The 18272-nt window shown below is 33.8% G+C and overlaps 2 protein-coding genes and 1 pseudogene across 3 annotated transcripts in view; all 3 read left to right on the top strand.

Annotated features, from left to right (window-relative positions):
* Positions 1-5250: 5250 nt before the first annotated feature.
* LOC143574578 (uncharacterized) lies at positions 5251-8198 on the top strand. Of its 2 annotated transcripts, XM_077059167.1 has the most exons (3): positions 5251-6346; positions 6377-7752; positions 8021-8198. In XM_077059167.1, exons 1-2 carry the CDS (start codon positions 5927-5929, stop codon positions 7493-7495), a joined length of 1539 nt encoding a protein of 512 aa, XP_076915282.1. In that variant the 5' UTR covers positions 5251-5926; the 3' UTR covers positions 7496-7752; positions 8021-8198. The 2 variants fall into 2 exon arrangements, with proteins under 2 accessions (XP_076915282.1, XP_076915281.1); XM_077059166.1 differs by having other exon boundaries at positions 5251-7752.
* Positions 8199-8700: 502 nt separating this feature from the next.
* LOC143574563 (protein DAMAGED DNA-BINDING 2-like) overlaps positions 8701-18272 on the top strand; it is a 114507-nt gene continuing 104935 nt past the window's right edge. The window contains exon 1 of the mRNA XM_077059155.1: positions 8701-8713. The gene's annotated coding sequence lies outside the window, so the exon portion shown is untranslated. The remainder of the gene's footprint in view (positions 8714-18272) is intronic.
* Positions 9800-10468, top strand: LOC143574561 (protein-S-isoprenylcysteine O-methyltransferase B pseudogene; annotated as a pseudogene).

The raw sequence follows: 18272 nt of genomic DNA, 5'->3' as shown, positions 1-18272 counted from the left end.
ATATCGATTAGGAGGACTCGACTCACTCCACCAGCTGTAGAGATGTCGATTTGCTACAAGGATTACTTGGACTCTTTAGATAGGGCACAACATCAACGCTCACTCGAGGGGGAAATGGAGTATGAGGCGGCCTTGTATGAAGACGAGGTCAATCAAGGACACACTCAACCAATGACCGATGAAGAAGCCGCGTACGACGATTACCTAAGGAATAGCTCGGGATCGGGTAGCGAAGAAAATGAGTAACAAACATCAACTTGTTAATGTAATCGTGTCTAAGCATTCTTTAATGTTTGTATTTTTGAGTTACGAATATGCGATAACGATTTAATGTTTGTATTTTTAATGTAAAAGCTATAAATGAAAGTTATGTGTTTTTAATCTTCCAAGCAAAGAATGCTAACAACGAAACCCTAAACCCTAAACCCTAAAGCAAAAAAAAAAAAAAAAAAAAAAAAAAAAAAAAAAAAAAAAAAAAAAAAAAACCGGTTAACCGGTTAGACCGGTTATTAAAAACCGGTTGTAAAAAAACCGGTTTAATAACCGGTTCTAACCGGTTTCTAAACCGGTCCAAACCGGTTTGGCCGGTTTGAGTTTTCATTGACAAAAACCGGTTAATAACCGGTCCGGTTATTAACCGAACCGGTTTTTTTCTGGATAAAAAAAACCGGTCCGGTTAATAACCGAACCGGTTTTTTCAAAAAAACCGATTTGTGCACCTCTAGCTATGGCCTACACAACAAAACTATATGAGATTGTGGTCGTCAACAAACCATTACGACGCGCCTGCCACATTAATTGGTTTACCATCAAAAGAAGGGAAGGGGGGGGGGGGGGGGGATCTCCATGGAGACCCTTGTCTCAACCGCTATTTAAGTCTGTTAAAGTTCTATTGTTTTGTTATTCCCCTTCACATTCCTACATGTCAGCTTATAATGTCCCAAATAAAATATTTTTATTTCTGCAAGTTAAACAAGCATCAGTTACTTTATAACACCATCGATCCCATATATATGCATATGGGTGTTTTCGGGTTGTACTTTTGGGTTTCGGGTTTCTCAAGTCGGGTTCCTCGGGTTCAAGAAATTATTTTCGAATACTCACACCCGACCATAATCTCTCCCTGGTTATTCGGGTTCAGGTTATTCGAGCTCGAGATTTATGAATACGGGTTAATCAGGTTTCGAGTATTTAACCTAAAAAATTATAAAAACATATAGATGCTAGAATTCAAGAAAATATATCATCTTCAAATTTAACTTACATAAGCAAATAACAAACCACATAATCCAATCGAAAGAGTGTGAAGAATGGTTCAATTGATGGAACGAATAACCGGTCGACTGATGAACAGGGCCTAAAAACCGATCGATCAATTGAATAAATAGTCATATTTAATTTTTGGAGTTAATAAATGTTGGAATAGTAATAGATAGAAGGGTTGGAATCGGAATGGAATAGGTGACTTAGAATAGGAATTTGATACGTAGGATATTCACTGAGTAGGCTAAGGCATGATATAATAATTGAATAGGATACTTAATCAAAAGGGTTATTCGGGTTTACCCGAACCCATTGGAAAGTACTCGGTACCTGACTTGTATTAGTTCGGGCTGTACTCGGGTTCGGGTTTTATAAGTATGGATACTTTCGAGTTTGGGTTAATAGTTATTCGGTTCAGGTTTCGGGTTATGATTAAAAGTGAGAGCCCTAGATATGCATATGCCAGTAAACATGTGCACAATCAAATCACGTATGCCCGTCCCTTTACCCTATATACAGTTCGTTCACAACTAATTCGAAAAAGATAATGTCTTGAAACATAAAAAAAACTTACCAGCAATAAATGTTAAATGATCAAAATACCATGAAAAAATATTCTGATTTATAATTTTTTTGCAACATAAAAGAAATTATCAAACATAAATGTCATGTTATCAAACTTTAATCACCCTGGTTGAAATCTCAATAATCAGTTTGAACCAGCTAAAATGACTTAAAAAAACAATGATAACCTATTACACATTACACCAAACACTACCAACTAATACGAGGAGATAACTTTCGTGAACCCGCGGCAACGCACGAGCACTTTTGCTAGTATATGTATAACATCAAACATGTAATTGAAGATCTTAAAGTTCACGTTGCCGGAAACTCCATTGTTCAAATAATAATAATGAACTTTGTAAGTCTAAAAATTGAAATATGTCGGACTTGTAGGCTCTCGTGTCTAGCTAAGGACAAATTTTATTTGTTTTGCTTGCTTATCGGCTATTAAGGTACGCTTTCTGGTTTCTGTCACTTATTGTATAAATTATATTATGTTACTTCGTAGTACAGTTTCTGTTTTCGTTTACTCTTAGTATTAATTATAGTCCGTTACTTCGTAGTACGGTTTCTGATTTCTGTCACTCATAGTATAAATTATATTCCGTTACTTCGTTATGGTTTTTGTTTTCGCTTACTTATAGTATTGACTCTATTCCGTTACTTTGTAGTACGGATTTTTGTTACGCGTCAGTTATATTTTGAGTTTAGTTATTTTAATATAATATATTTTAGTTATATGATTTTAGTTTTAGTACTCTGTTACCCGAGCAATTTCCGACTTGTCGTTGGGGCGTCAACGGCATGGCACTTGTCGTGACAGTGCGTAATTAAAGTTCACGGCGTCTCTAACTAGTACTTGTGAAGTATTAGGGCCACTTAGGGGCGTATGGATCGATCATAGTTATGTTCTGTTTCTGATTTCTGATTTTTGGGGAATGGAACAACGCGTGTATGCCACACGTGCCATCTCATTGGTGCATAGATTAGCTAACTGTGTACCCCTCTGTTTCTGTTTCTGGCTCTGGGTGATTATGTGTACAAGACTTATTTAATGGATATATTATTGTCGTGTAGTTTGATATATGTTTCTGCATCTGTTTCTGTATATGTTTATTATTATTATTATTGTTTTATATTCGATTCTGTTATTTAGTATATTGGGTTACATCGGCATTCGTATTAGTATTATATTTAGTATATGTATTAGTTTCAGTTAGTTCAGTTATGGTCTAGTGTCAGTTCTATTTTTGTTTTTTTTTCGTAAGTTCGTCTTTACATGTAGTATTGTTCTATCCGTTACTGGGCAATTTTGGCTCAGCCGTGTAATCTTTGTCTGTGTTTTTCTTATTTGTTCACAGGTAATCCGGGAAATAAGGGAAACCAGTGATGAGAATAAAAATGAAGTTCAAGAATAAAGATTTTATTTATTTTCTTTTATTTCTGCATTATTAAATAAAACCTAGGATTCCTTTCAATTGCTTGAACTCGTTGGTTTGGACTCTATTTCTTTCTTTCTAATGGAGTTGTTTGGTTTATGATATCCGTAATAGTGACACGTCAACCTACTCCGGGTTGGGATGTTACATTAAGTGTAAGGCAAGATGATGCATCAAAGTTCAAATCATACATGTCATCACAAGAAATTTGTGAAACCCTTATGGGTGTCTTAGTTTGATTTTAACAAGTTTATGCCACTAATATGTAAAAACACTAATGTTCTAACAATCAAGCTCAGATAAAATGAGTTGTATGTGGATAAGATCACCCGTAGTGGTGGCGATATGGTGGCGTCATGGACGAAAACACCGGGGCACACCCCCCCCACCCAGCATTATGGCTAGGCGTTTTAGAACAAACGTTTCCTACGCAACGCGCATATGTCATAAATTTTGAGGGTTTTGTGAGTGAGAGGAGAGAGACGTTTTGGAGGCTTTTTCCCACTACACCCACTTTTTGCAAAATGTCCAAAAAATGACTAGCACCACATGACGTAAAATACCCGGGTGTATCTAGTTATGATTAAGCATGGTCTAATAAGCATTTCAATATTCCAAACAACTAAAAGTCGCTTGGAAGAATTTGGTATTTATGTTTGTATGTATAATGTCTCCTTGTGGCGTTTGTAATTATTAATGGTGTTTTTGGAGATGATACCTTTTACTTTTTTAGCATCCAAAGTTCACGAAAACTAAGGTTACACGAGGCATCGTATTCCGGGCAATGTTTATGCACAGGTCCCCATACTCGGCAGAATGCACGTGCATCCACCGGAGTATAATTTCCGGATCTCACCAAATTTCACTTTGTGCTTCATTATTTCACCAATTAAGCATTTGTCACCCCCAACTTTTATTCAAAAAAACTTACACCCTTTGTTTGCTCTTGCTTTTAGTTTTTTACTTTTTAATATATCAATGCCAATAAAACGTTACGGATAAGCATGCCCAAAGCATAAGTTGATAATAGATGGTTGAAAAAGTCAATATTTACATTTTTATTGTATTTACATATACTCGAGAATCATACAATTGCATGTAATTAGTGACACACATTATTTGGAAAGAAATGCGTGTCATATATTATCTAATAGTTTTTTTTTGATAAAAGATGCGTGTCATATATTATCTAATAGTTCTTTTCAATATATTATACAAATATTGACACTTGAGTGATAATGACTCAATCAACATTTTCGAAAATTTATACGAGTACAAAAAATGTAGGTTCACCAATGATGTGTATTGTACATATATACATCATATGCATGTAACACGTGTATATATTTTTTCTTTTTGCAGAAGACGAATTATTCTCTCCTCTTGATTGTACCAACTATCAAGGCTTTCTTTAAGCCAAATGATATGGTGTTAAGTAATAACGTATCTAATATTTAAAACTTTAAAACGTGACAAACAATGTTTTATTCCATCCTAAACCAAACAATCATCACTAACAATTGTGATAAGCGAGTTTAGATGGGTGATTAATGATTATTCAAGCAATTCACTTTCTAATCACTTAGGCTATGTGTAGTGAAGGGGTTACAAATTGGGGCGAATTGCGACACGTGACGCCCAATCAATAAATAATAGGTTTTTTTTGGTGTAATGGTGTTGTAGCCTCATATATATATATATATATATATATATCTATATATATATATGTATATATCTCACACACACATATATAATAATAATAATAATACACACACACATGCGACATGTATTTCTTGCCCCCTATCGCCCCATATATTTGTGAGGGGGCGTGGGGGTGGGGGTTAAAAGTGTTTGTCACCCCAAAATGGGCTGTTTTCTCGCCCACTACGGGCACCCTTAGTGACACTTACCCAATTACCCTTCTTATCAAACAAAACGTATTCAACAAAATAATATCAAAATATAGTCCAAACAAAAGTGAACACCTTTAAAAATCAGTTTATTTGAGTTAAGAGCTATACCAAACAAATTACCTACAGCGACAACCTTATCAAAAAGGGGGAGTAAGTTTCATCTCAAGTAACACATATTTAATTGTGAAATAGAAGAATCCACAAACCATCTCTTAATCTTCTAAAAATTCTCAGTATATCTGGTTTCAAATCGAATTACAATGTAAACTACGACCCAATAATTGGTAACCCGGTCAAACACATTCCCGAATCCTCATATTATTCCATTACCAACTTCCAAAAAAGACACACAACCATATCATTTACAACATCATGTTACATATGAAACGCTAGAAACAACAAACTTTTCAACAACAAGATAGACGCCTTTGTTAAAAATCACTTCGGTATAAATTATGTTACAAAGTGACCAAGATCCTAAGTTAGGTGTCCTAATTGATAACTTTAGAGACAAACACCCTTATAAACATAAAACGGATAAAAAGTAATCATGTTCTTCCATAACTGGTGGTGTTTATAAAGTGTTTCTATAATAAACATTCACATCCACTTTTTGTCATCTAACATTCAATCAACTGTTTACAGTTCAGTGTACAAATTCCTGCATTTACTCCACATCAGTTACACTCTGAAACCCTTAAATATGTTACTTTTCACTCTTGTCACACACCACCACTTCTTTCCATGATGCACCATCCCAAAACCCGTATCCGTAACTATACCCGTACCCGTACTCGCAGGTTATCGCCTTGTAATCGTCACCCGAGCGAGCCTGTAACAGGGTTTTGTGCATTGTGTTTGCGAGACCATCTCGCGGGGTTGGATTCTGCTCCGGCGCCGTTGACGGAGTTGCGCCGGAGCAAATCTGTGGCGGCGGAGAAGAAGGGTTTGATTGATTTGAGTTTAGACCCGCGGAGGAATTCGTGTGATGTTCGGGCTCGGAGTAGTTTATCGGATTTGTTCGGGGTCGAATTGAAGGATTTGGGGGTTTCGAGTGGCGTAGAGCGGGTTTTGGAGGTTAAGGATGCTGCTGATGAAGAAGAGGTTGATGAGAATGATGATATCGGCTCGGACGGTGAAATTAGGGTTTCGGATGAGGTAATTGTGAGAAATGGAATTGATGATGATGATGAGGTTATGGAAGGGGATTTGAAGACAATGAAGGAGATAATCGAGATCGAATTGGAATCGAAATCGAAAGAGAAAGAGAAGAGGGGGATTAATAATTTCGTCCCGGGAGCTTCGGTTTTGAGCGAGAAATTGCGGAAATGGCGGGTTAAGCGGATGGAAAAGAAGCAAAACATGTGTTGTACGAATGACGGAAATGAGAAGTCTGGGTTGAAATTAGAGCGAGGTTCGCAATTTAGGGAGACTCAATCAGAGGTAGCGGATTATGGTTTTGGGAGGAGGTCGTGTGATACGGAGCCTAGGTTTTCGATGGATGCGCATCGAGTGTCTGTTGAAGAGCCACGGTTTTCGTTAGATGAGCATAGAGCGTCGTGGGATGGGTACGTGATGGCGAGAACGATTCCTCGGCTTACTCCGATGTTGTCCGTTGTTGATAACATGACTTTAGGCTCTGCGAACAGGCTTGCAAATTCCACTGTGGAAACTATGCAAATGCGTTCGATACGTGAAGATGATGTGAAATTTTCTTCAGTTTTAGATTCTTCTAGTTCAAACAGAGGAAATAGTTCGAGTTCGATGACAGGTTCAAGTACTAAAACAGCAGGATTTGGTGGTGATGATGTGAAATCGGCTTCAAATGCGCGTGTTTCACCTGCTAGTGATGTTATCTTTGAAGGTACGAAGTTGGTTATTACAGAAAAGGAGTTAAAAGAATGGCATTTGAATTCCATCAAGAATAACAATAATAACAATGAATCTGCTTCAAATGCATTCAATTCGACTAGCAAAGCAAGTCCGATGAACTTGACGAACATCAAGAATTCATCAACCGAGCAGAAGAAGAATGCGATGTCAAGTAAGTGGAAAAAGGTGTGTAATTTATGGGGTTACAAGCAAAGGTTTAATGACAAAAATGGTGACAAAAGGAATTTAGAACATATCCCAGAAACGAGAATTGTTCGAAACCCCAGTTATGTAAATTCAACAACCCGAAGGTATTCAACTAGTGATGTTAATAGTGGTTTATTGAGGCTGTATTTGTCACCGTTTAGGAACTCTCGAAGGAATAAGTCTGTAAAAAGCAGGGTACCATCAATGGCGATCAACGGTTTGCAGCTGCACTAAGTTGCGTAAATCTGTAGATTCTGTTAGTTTGTTTCTGTACTTGTTATGTGCACAAAAGCATATCATAATGTTACATGAATCGCGCTTGGTGTTTACTTTCGGTCATGGGAATAACAGAAGTCTTGTTAAATGTTACTATGCTTAGTTTTGTGATGATATTTGTGCATAGTTTGATCAAACTGATTGTAAATTAGTTGATATTTTGGTTAAGAATCATCATAACCTATTAGCAGTGTTGTAGATTTCGCTGATTGTTGGTCAGGTTGTGGGGTGGGACTAGCGATTAATCGGACTGGAATTTTTATAGTTTTCAATTATGTAGATATATACACACATTTTTATCAGGAAGCCGTTTATACAAAAATTAATCCCATTTTTATCATGAAGCCGATTATCCAAAAATTAATCAGTGACCGGCTGACTAGCGATTAATCGCCGACTAGTCCCGATTTTTGCAACAGTGCCTATGAGTGATTCATGTGTCTTAAAAAATATAATTATTAGTAGCCCAAAAGATAGATTCAGGTTACTTTAAAAAGGTAATGAGAGCATGTGTTTCTGTGTGGATATTCTCTGCACCAATTCCATACTAAGTTCTTTTTATAAGATACCATGAGTACTATTACTATATTATTTGATCTAACTTCCAAGTGTACCTTAATCTTTATCTGTCATTTCTATCCTGCATTAAACCTGTCACGAGACTTGATCAAGTAAATTGATAACACTGTCACAATATGTCATATCGGCTTTTTAATCAGGTGAGCTCTAACAATACAGAGAAAAGTCATTCACAAATTTTAAAAGTGGACCAGCACTGTTTGAGTGGGGCTCTTATATAATTTATGGTAGTTGTCTGTATTTTGATGGACTAAACTAGAGGTGCACAAATCAAATCGGATTCTGGGCTCAAACCGGTTCTTGAGAGTTTTATTTGGGTGTGACCGGTGAAATTAAGGATTGATTGTGAGTGTAAACACATTATGAATAAGGTAATATACATGTAGGTAGTCATGTCATATTTTTTTGACATGTATGATAGACACGTCATTAATTACATAACGAAGTTAGTACCCCGTTAGTCGCAAACCGGTGGAAGAAACGAATGTTAAAGTTGTGACCATTGCCAACAAAAATAAAAGTTGGGAGAAGCGTCGACAAAAATGAAATAGTTTGAACCAATAAAAACCAAATTTTCTAATAATAATAATAATAAAGGTAAAAATGTTACTGTTGATAATAAAATAAAATTATATAGCATGTTAAACAAACTTCAATACGTCGTCAACATACATGCATACACGCATATATTCATGCTTCTTCCAATATGACAAAGTGAAATCAGTTTCTCCCAAATCTAAAATCATCATCTCCACCTGCGGCCACTCGGAGCACCGGTCACGCATTCGCTAATCTCTTCATAACTTATTCACCTCATTTCTGTTAATCGTAAGTTTTCTCTTCGTTTTTCATAACACGAATCACAATTTCTAATTCTGCATAATTAATTTTTTGTTTAATTCCGACGATAAATGTTCTAGTTTTAATTAAGATCGTTTCGGAATTTAATTTGATTAGATCTGTTCAATTTCTTAGCCTTCGTCATGTTACAATCATGAGCTAATTTATATGTTTTTGTTAACCTATTCACACAAAATATGAATCGAAACTCCTGTAATATTCAGATAATTTGAATATCATGATTAATTAATTAAATTGTGATTCTTTGCTTCGTGACTGAGTATGCATGTCGTCATGCTGGTTTGATCTTGTCAAAAGAAAAACAAAAATACCTTACGTGATATTAACAAAAGTTAGGGTTTCAAGTACCCCCAAATTGTAGATAAGTGTTTGCACGGTTCGGTTCGGGTTGGTTTTTAAGTTATTGAAAATCGTTCTCGGTTTGTGTTTTAGGTTTTGTTTTTTAAGTTTGAAAATTTTGGGCTGAAATTATTTTCTTTGTCACAGAATAATGAATTTGGGCCTAAATCGTTTGTTAATCAATAGCTAATTGATTACTATACATCAATAGCTAATCGATTAATATACATTTGGGCTAAAATATTGAGTTACATATTTAGTGAACTCTTATGAAAATAAAAAAATAAAAAAAAAATTTATAAATTTGGTTTGGTTTGGGTTTTCCGGTTTTTATTACATGCAAAACCAAAACCAAACTGTAAGTTCAGTTTTTACGAAAACCTACTAACCAAACCATTGATTTTGATTTGGTTTGGTTTTTTATGTTTCGGGTTGATCATGCATATGATTTGAAAACTGGCTCATGTTATCCTTTTCAGGTCTGAAGTAATTAGCCACTGAATTTACCTTACTGAATTCCTGGGTTGACATCAATCAACTTTCCATCTGTTTGTAAACATGATGGAAACATTCAATGATTCTGCACACAGACAATTATCACAAATGTTCTGTGCCATCCTCTTCTTTCATGCTTCTGAATACCTTTTAGCAATCGCGTGTCACGGGAAATCAAAAGTAACCACCGAGTCTCTGTTAATCAGCAAAGATTACATCTTAGCAATGACATTCTCGGTTACAGAATACCTAATTGAACTATATTATTTCCCCACGTTAAAAAACAATCGGTCGATAAGAAATTTGGGTCTTTTCATGGTGATTTTTGGGGAAACCATTAGGAAGCTCGCGATTCTTACTGCTAAAAAGGCTTTTACTCACATTATTCAGAGATATCATGAACAACATCATAAGTTAATAACTTATGGTATTTATGGTATAGTTCGTCATCCGGGGTATACTGGTTTTTTTATTTGGTCTGTTGGTACTCAAGTAATGCTATGTAACCCTGTGTCAACCGTTGCGTTTGCAATAATCACTTGGAGTTTTTTCTATAATCGAATCCTGTATGAGGAATTCTTCTTGAAACAGTTTTTTGGGAGGGAATATGACGCGTATATGGAACGGGTTCCGTCTGGGATTCCTTTTGTGAAGTGATATTACACTCTTATACATCTGACCTATTTTTTTTGGGCAAAAGTATGAGGCCATATAAGTGTAAATGAATCTTGGATTTCATGAGTTTGACTTTTACTGCTTTGACTTTTGATATATGTTTGTATGAGCTGCTTCACCTAAGATGGATGCCATTTCTTGCAAATTGTAGGTTCATGGATGCTGAAAATTCTTTATTATTATTATTATTATTATTATTATTATTATTATTATTATTATTACTATTACTGTTACTATTATTATTATCATTATCATCATTGGCAAAATGGAGGGATCGGGTTGCGCGTGGTTGACTCGACATTAGCCTTTTTGATCTGAGTACTCAATACTTGCAATCTTTTGATAATAACCGAATAACTTAAACACACATCTCCCTAATCGTCCCTAAACGTATGCATGAGTGATAAGAACCTACACGTTTAGGCAATTTTTTCAAAACATATACGGTCTTCAAACGTTGGCCCAACAAAATAAGGATGTTGCCAATAACTTTAGCATTTTGGTCTAATAATTTGTTCTTATGATTTAAAACTTGTTCACATGTAAGGTCTTTTAAGAAGTTAACTATTTGGACAAGATGACTTATTTGGACTGGACTTCTCTAACCCGTTAGTATGGAAAAGGTCCAAAATGGTTGCAAAAGTCGCTAGGCGTTGTCAACTCGGTCGACTGGAGAGTTGCGAGTACTAGGCTTTAGTTGGGGAGTACCCGGCGATTACTCGTTGAGTGATAGGCAATGAGATAACTGTTAAATAGCTTAGAAAAGATGCCTGAAGATCATATTTTAATTATTAATGAAAGTCTAGTGCAATTCATGCATTTCACAATCTAAACAAAATCAGATAGAATCATGACAATTAGGAAAAAACTTTTAAGCCAAATCTGGATTAAAGATGAATGAATACACATACGAGAGACATGCAAATCACCTATAATTAATAACTTGTCACACCATTCTCGTTACAATGTTTCATCTATATTTTATGGACCCGTTACTCTGAACCGAGTTAAAAGTTATGTGCATCTTAAATTAAGCAATTTGTAGCCCATTTCCATTTATTCAGTTGGTTTATAAAATATGTGAATACATTTAGCTAATGAGATCAAACTTATATTAACTTGACATGTTCACGTGTTGAATTCGTTTTTATCTTAATAACTGTAACGTATTGAGTATTTTTCTTTTGTTTTTATCTCAACTTCAAAATTAAAAAGCAAAGAAGAAATGAACGTATGTGGTTTACATGCATTTTCTTATTGATGATGCTTGTTTTTTACTGCAAATTTGTAATTTTAAAGTAATGATATGGAGAAGAATAAAGATACGGATTAAGCTGGAATGCTTAACTTAATTGTAAACGCGTAAGCATGAGCCTTTCAACACCTCCAGATCGGTCCAATCTCAATTATTTATTCTCTAACAACTTAAATATGCTTTACTATAAAACCCATCAACTTTTTTCTTATTTAGTACCATTTATAAGACGTCTCCCGAAAAAACAGTCTCTCCATCCTCTGGATAGAGGAATGGTTCGGCTACATTGCACCATCCCGATAACCTACTGGTTGTTTGTATAAACCATCCGACAATCACCTCCTGCAACTATTATTTTATACCAAATTGTCTTAGCATAATGATACCAATGTGTTGAATAAAACTTTGTTTTTTTCAAATCTTGAGTTTCAAGTTTCAACACATGTAGTTATCACGGAGCTCATTCATGAAATGACTTGGGGTTCAAAACCTATACCCTTCAATGTTTTATATCCTTTATGACAAGACATTAAGCATTAAGGATAACTAAAAATTATAGGTTGTACACAAGATTTCAACTTTAAACTTGTGGTATAAAGGTCCGGGGGCTAGTTGTTATGGTAGTAACCAATAATTAGCTAAACGTTAAAATCTTTCTTCCCAACAAAGTTCTAGTATAGGTGGAAGCAATTTCTTTTATAAAAAAACTCAAGTTGAAATTAATATCACATACTAAAACCCACATGAACCAAATCAAGTGGAAAACCTTGTATTTACATGTAAAACACCAAAATAATCGGATGATCCTACCAAGTAAAAAAATAATTCGGTAAAAAAAATTCAGTGTCCAGACTAAGTAAAAAAATCCCCTCAGTAGACAAACAAATACCGAGAAATTGTGACTCAGATAAAAATAATTCTTAGATATGCCACTACCCACTCTCCTACATCAAGTCTCCCTTTATTCGATCAGGCCTTTGACTTGCACAAATCAAATCTAGTCTTTCCCAAGCTCAAATTGACCCACAACATGAAACAACCGTTAGAAGATGTCTAAGCACGTAGCCTTAGCACCATCCTTCGGCACTCAGGTATGGCAAGCACGTAGCCTCAAGACCATCTTTCGGCACTCAAGTATGGTATATGTTTATGTATAACAAGCATGCAAAATGGTAATATGATTATGCAAAGATAGAGTGTATGTATGGTGTAGGAATTGTGTACTTTAATTATGGAATTGAGTAATTAGAAAAACTTGGAAACTTGATTTCAAATTTGGTTTCTTGAACAATTGCTGGGTTAATCTCTAAATCGTGAATCACTTTAAGAAAAATCTATTTGTAAGCTACACACAATGATTTATTAGATAAGACAGAGAAATTTGTTCATGAAATTAAATTTGATTATTTCTGTAAATTGATGAAGAACCGTACCCGTTTGTGCTCTTCTAATCGAACGATTCAAGTGAGATCGAAAATCACTTCGGTTGTTAATATTAAAACCATATTCCCACATTTATTTCATTAAAAACAATTAGGCCCACTTTACCAAGACCAATTCAATTACATGAGTAATTACAAATAAAGCCCAATGTTTATTTATATAATAAACCCAAATAATATTAGTTGTTAAACGAGCCCCTACTCCCGTGTCACCTAACTCAATTAATCACTGACATTATTATTCTCATCAACAAGTTAATCCAATATACTAAAATACATGTTGATAACACTAAAATTACCAACATATTATAAGAGAGAGGATGAGGGAAGGGAGCAAGAAGGATGGGGAGAAATGAGTGAAGTATATATGTATGAATTTGTAATACGAATGTAAAATCAAATATGAACACAAAAAATCACTTTAAAATATTTCTTGATTATCATTCATTATCACATATTATCACCAACCCCTTGAAATTTTGGTGTTCATGATCAGTTGGTATGCTTAGTAGGTTTAAAATTAATACCCACATATAGGGGTGTTCAACGAATCGAATTTCAAATATTCGAATCTATTCCAATTGAATTATTCGAATTTTGAAGCTGGATTCGAATTCGAAATAGATTCGACAAATTCGATTGGATTCGAATTCAGAAAAGCTAATTCGAAATTCGATTCGATAATGAAGTTCGAATTCGAATCGACTCGATTCGAATTCATTTAAAAAAATATATTTCAGTTTCAAAACCGCTACAAATTTGAGTTTCTTAACAACAAAAAGTACAAGCACATAAAATAAATAAATCATTTAAAGTTATCACATCCTAAATATTCAAAATGTTATTGTCCAATTACATTATTGACCAAAGTGATTAATTTTTAATTTTAAATCTATATAACTCAAAAGATTTATGTGGTTTATCTTTTCATAAATATGTATATATATAACAAAAATAAAATGTATAATTTGTATTCGAATTTCAAATCGAATCGAATTTAAAATCATAAATTCGTATTCGATTTCTAAAATTGAATTCGAATGATTGAAAATCGAATTCGAACCTTCAAATTCGAATACGAGTCGAATCAAATTTTGAGTTACTCGAGTCCGATTTAAATACTGAACACCCCTACCCACATACATGTATCTAAGAGAGTGCAACTATCACACCAGTAATAAAGTATGGTACGAACTAAACATCATTTAAGGAAAATAATCTTTAAACTTTAATCAACCTTTATTTTTTAATAATGACTCATTAACCTTGAGCGACATGAAAGAGTATTAATTCATCATTGATTATATATGTCATACACATATCCTTTAACACTTGATTGATCATCATTAGTCATAATTAAGAAAGTGAAACACTTGACGATCACTATTAAGTAAGTGAACACTCTAAGATCAAAGACAGAAACTAACAAGTTCCAATTTACAAAGAGTCACATGAAATTCTCTGCATCAATATTGAAAATCAATAAATCACAAGTTCAATCCCTGAAAATTAGTATACAACTTAGTCAAATTAAGTTGTTAGTTTTTAAACACTCAGGGAAAGTTTATAAAAGTATATTTAAACAATTTTGACTAAATATGTATTATCTGAACATCAAATAATACTTGAAATAATTAATCCTCTTTGACAATGTGTTTCATTCAAACCTTGCATTGGTGACTTAATCATCATCAAAAGGGTAATTCAAACTTAAAAAAGGAAATGTTTGAAGCTTTGGTTGAACAAACTAAAGCTTGCTTAACCCATTAAGTGAAACACTTGAGTTTTGCTACTTGGAGAAGGGAGACGTGAGAAATGATATGGACACTTTCTCACATAGTCACATGTGAAGAACCTGCAAGAAAGATGACAGAAAGTAAGAAAGACTTCACACAACGTATACATTGTCAAAACCGGTGGACTTCAAGCGTCGGGTGTCCAGCCAATTAACCTTGCATCTCACATGCTTAGTTATAAATAAAAGACTTATTTAAACTAAGTCTTCACCCTTTGGTCTACTACAACACACACACTTAAAAAATAATCTCTTCCATGATTCAAGAGTAACGAAGGTTCAATTATCAAGAAGAGATTACGAGTTAGAGCAAGAATAAAAGCTTTCAAGCTACCAACCTTATTGTATTCACTTGTAATTTAAGGAGTCGAGGTTGTTCTAGAGATTTGACAAGTGATGCTTCATCACATTATTGATGATTTTGAAAGGGAATACACTATCTTGATATATTTTTGTTTCGTATTGGGTTAGAAACTCTCTCTGATATACAAGAAATTAGAGATTAAATGAAGACTCACTATATTGATATAGTGAGATTAAGAGAAACTGTAAAGCTAAGCACTTGGTTTGTTTAGTGAAGAAAGTGATCACTTCCTTTAAAGAGTGAGACGTTTGTATCGATGATCATTATCGTTTAAGGAGATGACTAGTGAAGAAAACTCTGGATTGGTGGGTCGGGAAGAGGACATAGAGTAAATTAGCTAGCATTCACTTGGATATCTATAAAATCATCTATCATTTCTAACACTTAAACCATTTACTTATTTAAGTTATGAAAAGAGTTGGCTCACGAAAATGGAATTAAAAGAGTCATTAGCTCACTACAATTGAATTAAAAAATAAGAAAAACTAATCACAATCCCCACCCCCGCTAGTTTTCTACAAATTTAATAAAGTACTAATGACGATAATTAAATTAATGCTTTAGTCATCTCTTTTATATTTATTGACGTATTTTATAATGCAACTCACCTTACCCAAAAATTTTCTCTCGGAATAATACACATACGAGTTGACCTCATTAAAAGTGTTCATATGGTGCTGATGATTTGTTTGGTGTATATGAGTTAGCTTTGGGCTAAAATCAAAATGTTTATGTGGTCTTTGTTTAGAAAAAAAAAATTGATTCTTTCTTGAGATGTCTGTTGCACACATACTTGTTCCTTGCTTGAGTTATTTGGTGTATATGAGTTAGCTTTGAGCTAAAATCAAAATGTGTTATGCGGCCTTCGTTTAGAAAAAAAAAATTGATTCTTTCTTGAGATGTCTATTGCACACATATCTAGTGTTCCTTGCTTGAGTTCTTTGGTGTATATGAGTTAGCTTTGGGCTAAAGTTAAAATGTGGTTTTCAAAGTTCTGAAAACCAATTGTTTATTTCATTTTACTATTAGATTTAGAGACCGTGTAATATACGGGATAATCTAAATAATAAAGTTACAAATAAGATAATATATCTACCCGATAATATTAAACGAGTAGATTTAAATGCATAGATAATAAATTAACGAAAAAAATAAATGGATAGATTTAAATCATATATTTATAATTTATAAATTTATATGACAATCTAAAAAAAATCCAATAGAAAATGTATTTATTTAAAAAAATAGACCAACTATTAAGAATATATTTTTAATTTAACGATTAAAAATTACTTTATAAAATTAAAGCATATTGGTGAAATCCAAAAATCAACAACAAACCGTGTTTGTTAAATATGTTGTGAAATTTAACTAACAATGTATAGTAGTATAATATGTAAATATTTATTTTTATAAAACTGTATAGATATATAATATAAATAAAGTTTAAAAAGAAATGAATAATTTAATCATTTTATAGATATAATACAAATAGAGTGTAAAAGGAAAATGAATAATTCTTGATTTATGACGTATATTAGTTTTGGATGAGACAAAATTGTGAGGATTAATCATAAAGTGACATGTGTGTACAATTATTTTACTTTATTAGAATAGGTAGATTTGATCATTAAATTTTAGGTCGAAAAAGAAATTGGGACAAAAAATAATGAATTTGAACACAAATTTTTTCATGAGATTATTATACATTTAAACTAAAATATATGTGCTTTACTTAATACTGTTTATTAAGTTCTTATAATTTACTTATAATTCAAAAGTACAAAAAAGAAATCCACAATTTTAGTTCCCTTTTTAATTAAACGCATAACGAAACGAAACCAAAAAAGTCATTTTTTCGAAAAAATAGAATCAAATCGTCGGTTTTTGTTTGGGTTTGACTATTTCGATTACGTCTCGATGTTTTTGGTTACACGCGCACCCTTTCCGAAATGACCATTCTTAAAAAGGTTCTGTTTTCTACTGTCTTGCGCGTAGGCCCAAGGCTCACTCAGTGTCATGAGTGCGTCTTGCACCTATGGTTGTCTAGTCTTCAGGCCATCAAGAAAATTTTAAAATAAATTTTAATGCAATTGTATAATCTTGTAGCCATATTTTTCTATTGTTTTTCTTAGACAATGTGTAGTCAAAATTGGGCATTTTGCGCCCAATCAAAGTTTTGTCTTTTTGAAAAAAGACGGTGTAGTCATAACTCTCCACCCTTGAGCATTTTGTGTCATATGGCATCCAGTCACTTGAATATTTTTTTGGTTTATTCACTAAATAATTAAATAATAAATTAAAAAAAAACATGACATTAAAATAAAAAATACATTAAATTTAAAAATAAAAATTACAATAATACTAATAAGACTAAATGTTGTATTTTTCAAAAAAAATATTTTGCCGAAATGCTTTTAGATATTAGACTCTCGGGTGGTCTTTGGATAGCTTGTTTGTTAAAACCTCGATGTCGTCTAATTCCTTCCTTTAAAGTACTTCGACGCCGTCCAAATTTACTTAAAGATGTTGAGTTCCAAGGTCATGTATATCTTTGAGTCGAATGTTCATTTCTTTGAAATAACTTTCCATTTCGACATTCGAACCCGTTGACGTCGACGGCGCGACCCCTTTCCCTTTTCCCTTGCTTCTTCTACCCGGCGGTAGAGGGATCTCGAAAATATTAGCACAGGCATGCTCGACTTCATTATCACTTAAGTTGAAGTTTCGAGCATCGGACCTTGGCGATTCTAAATCAACCAAAGGCGATGTTTTAGACCTTTTGTTAGGCCTAAAACTTCCATGCTGGCGGGTTTAACATGGCACCACTTAGGGTGTAACCTCAGTCGTTTTCAACAGTTCATGTAACGGAAGTTGCCCGACGTCTGTTGAAATTCTACCAACACCCTTTCAATGATCTTCGCGTCAGA

The sequence above is a fragment of the Bidens hawaiensis genome, unplaced genomic scaffold, assembly GCF_021521415.1.
Source record: "Bidens hawaiensis isolate Kalapana, Puna unplaced genomic scaffold, B.hawaiensis_p1.1 tig00027057_1, whole genome shotgun sequence".
Taxonomy (NCBI): Eukaryota; Viridiplantae; Streptophyta; class Magnoliopsida; order Asterales; family Asteraceae; genus Bidens; species Bidens hawaiensis.
The sequence above is the reverse complement of the archived record's forward strand: the minus strand, read 5'-3'. Positions and strand labels throughout refer to the sequence as shown.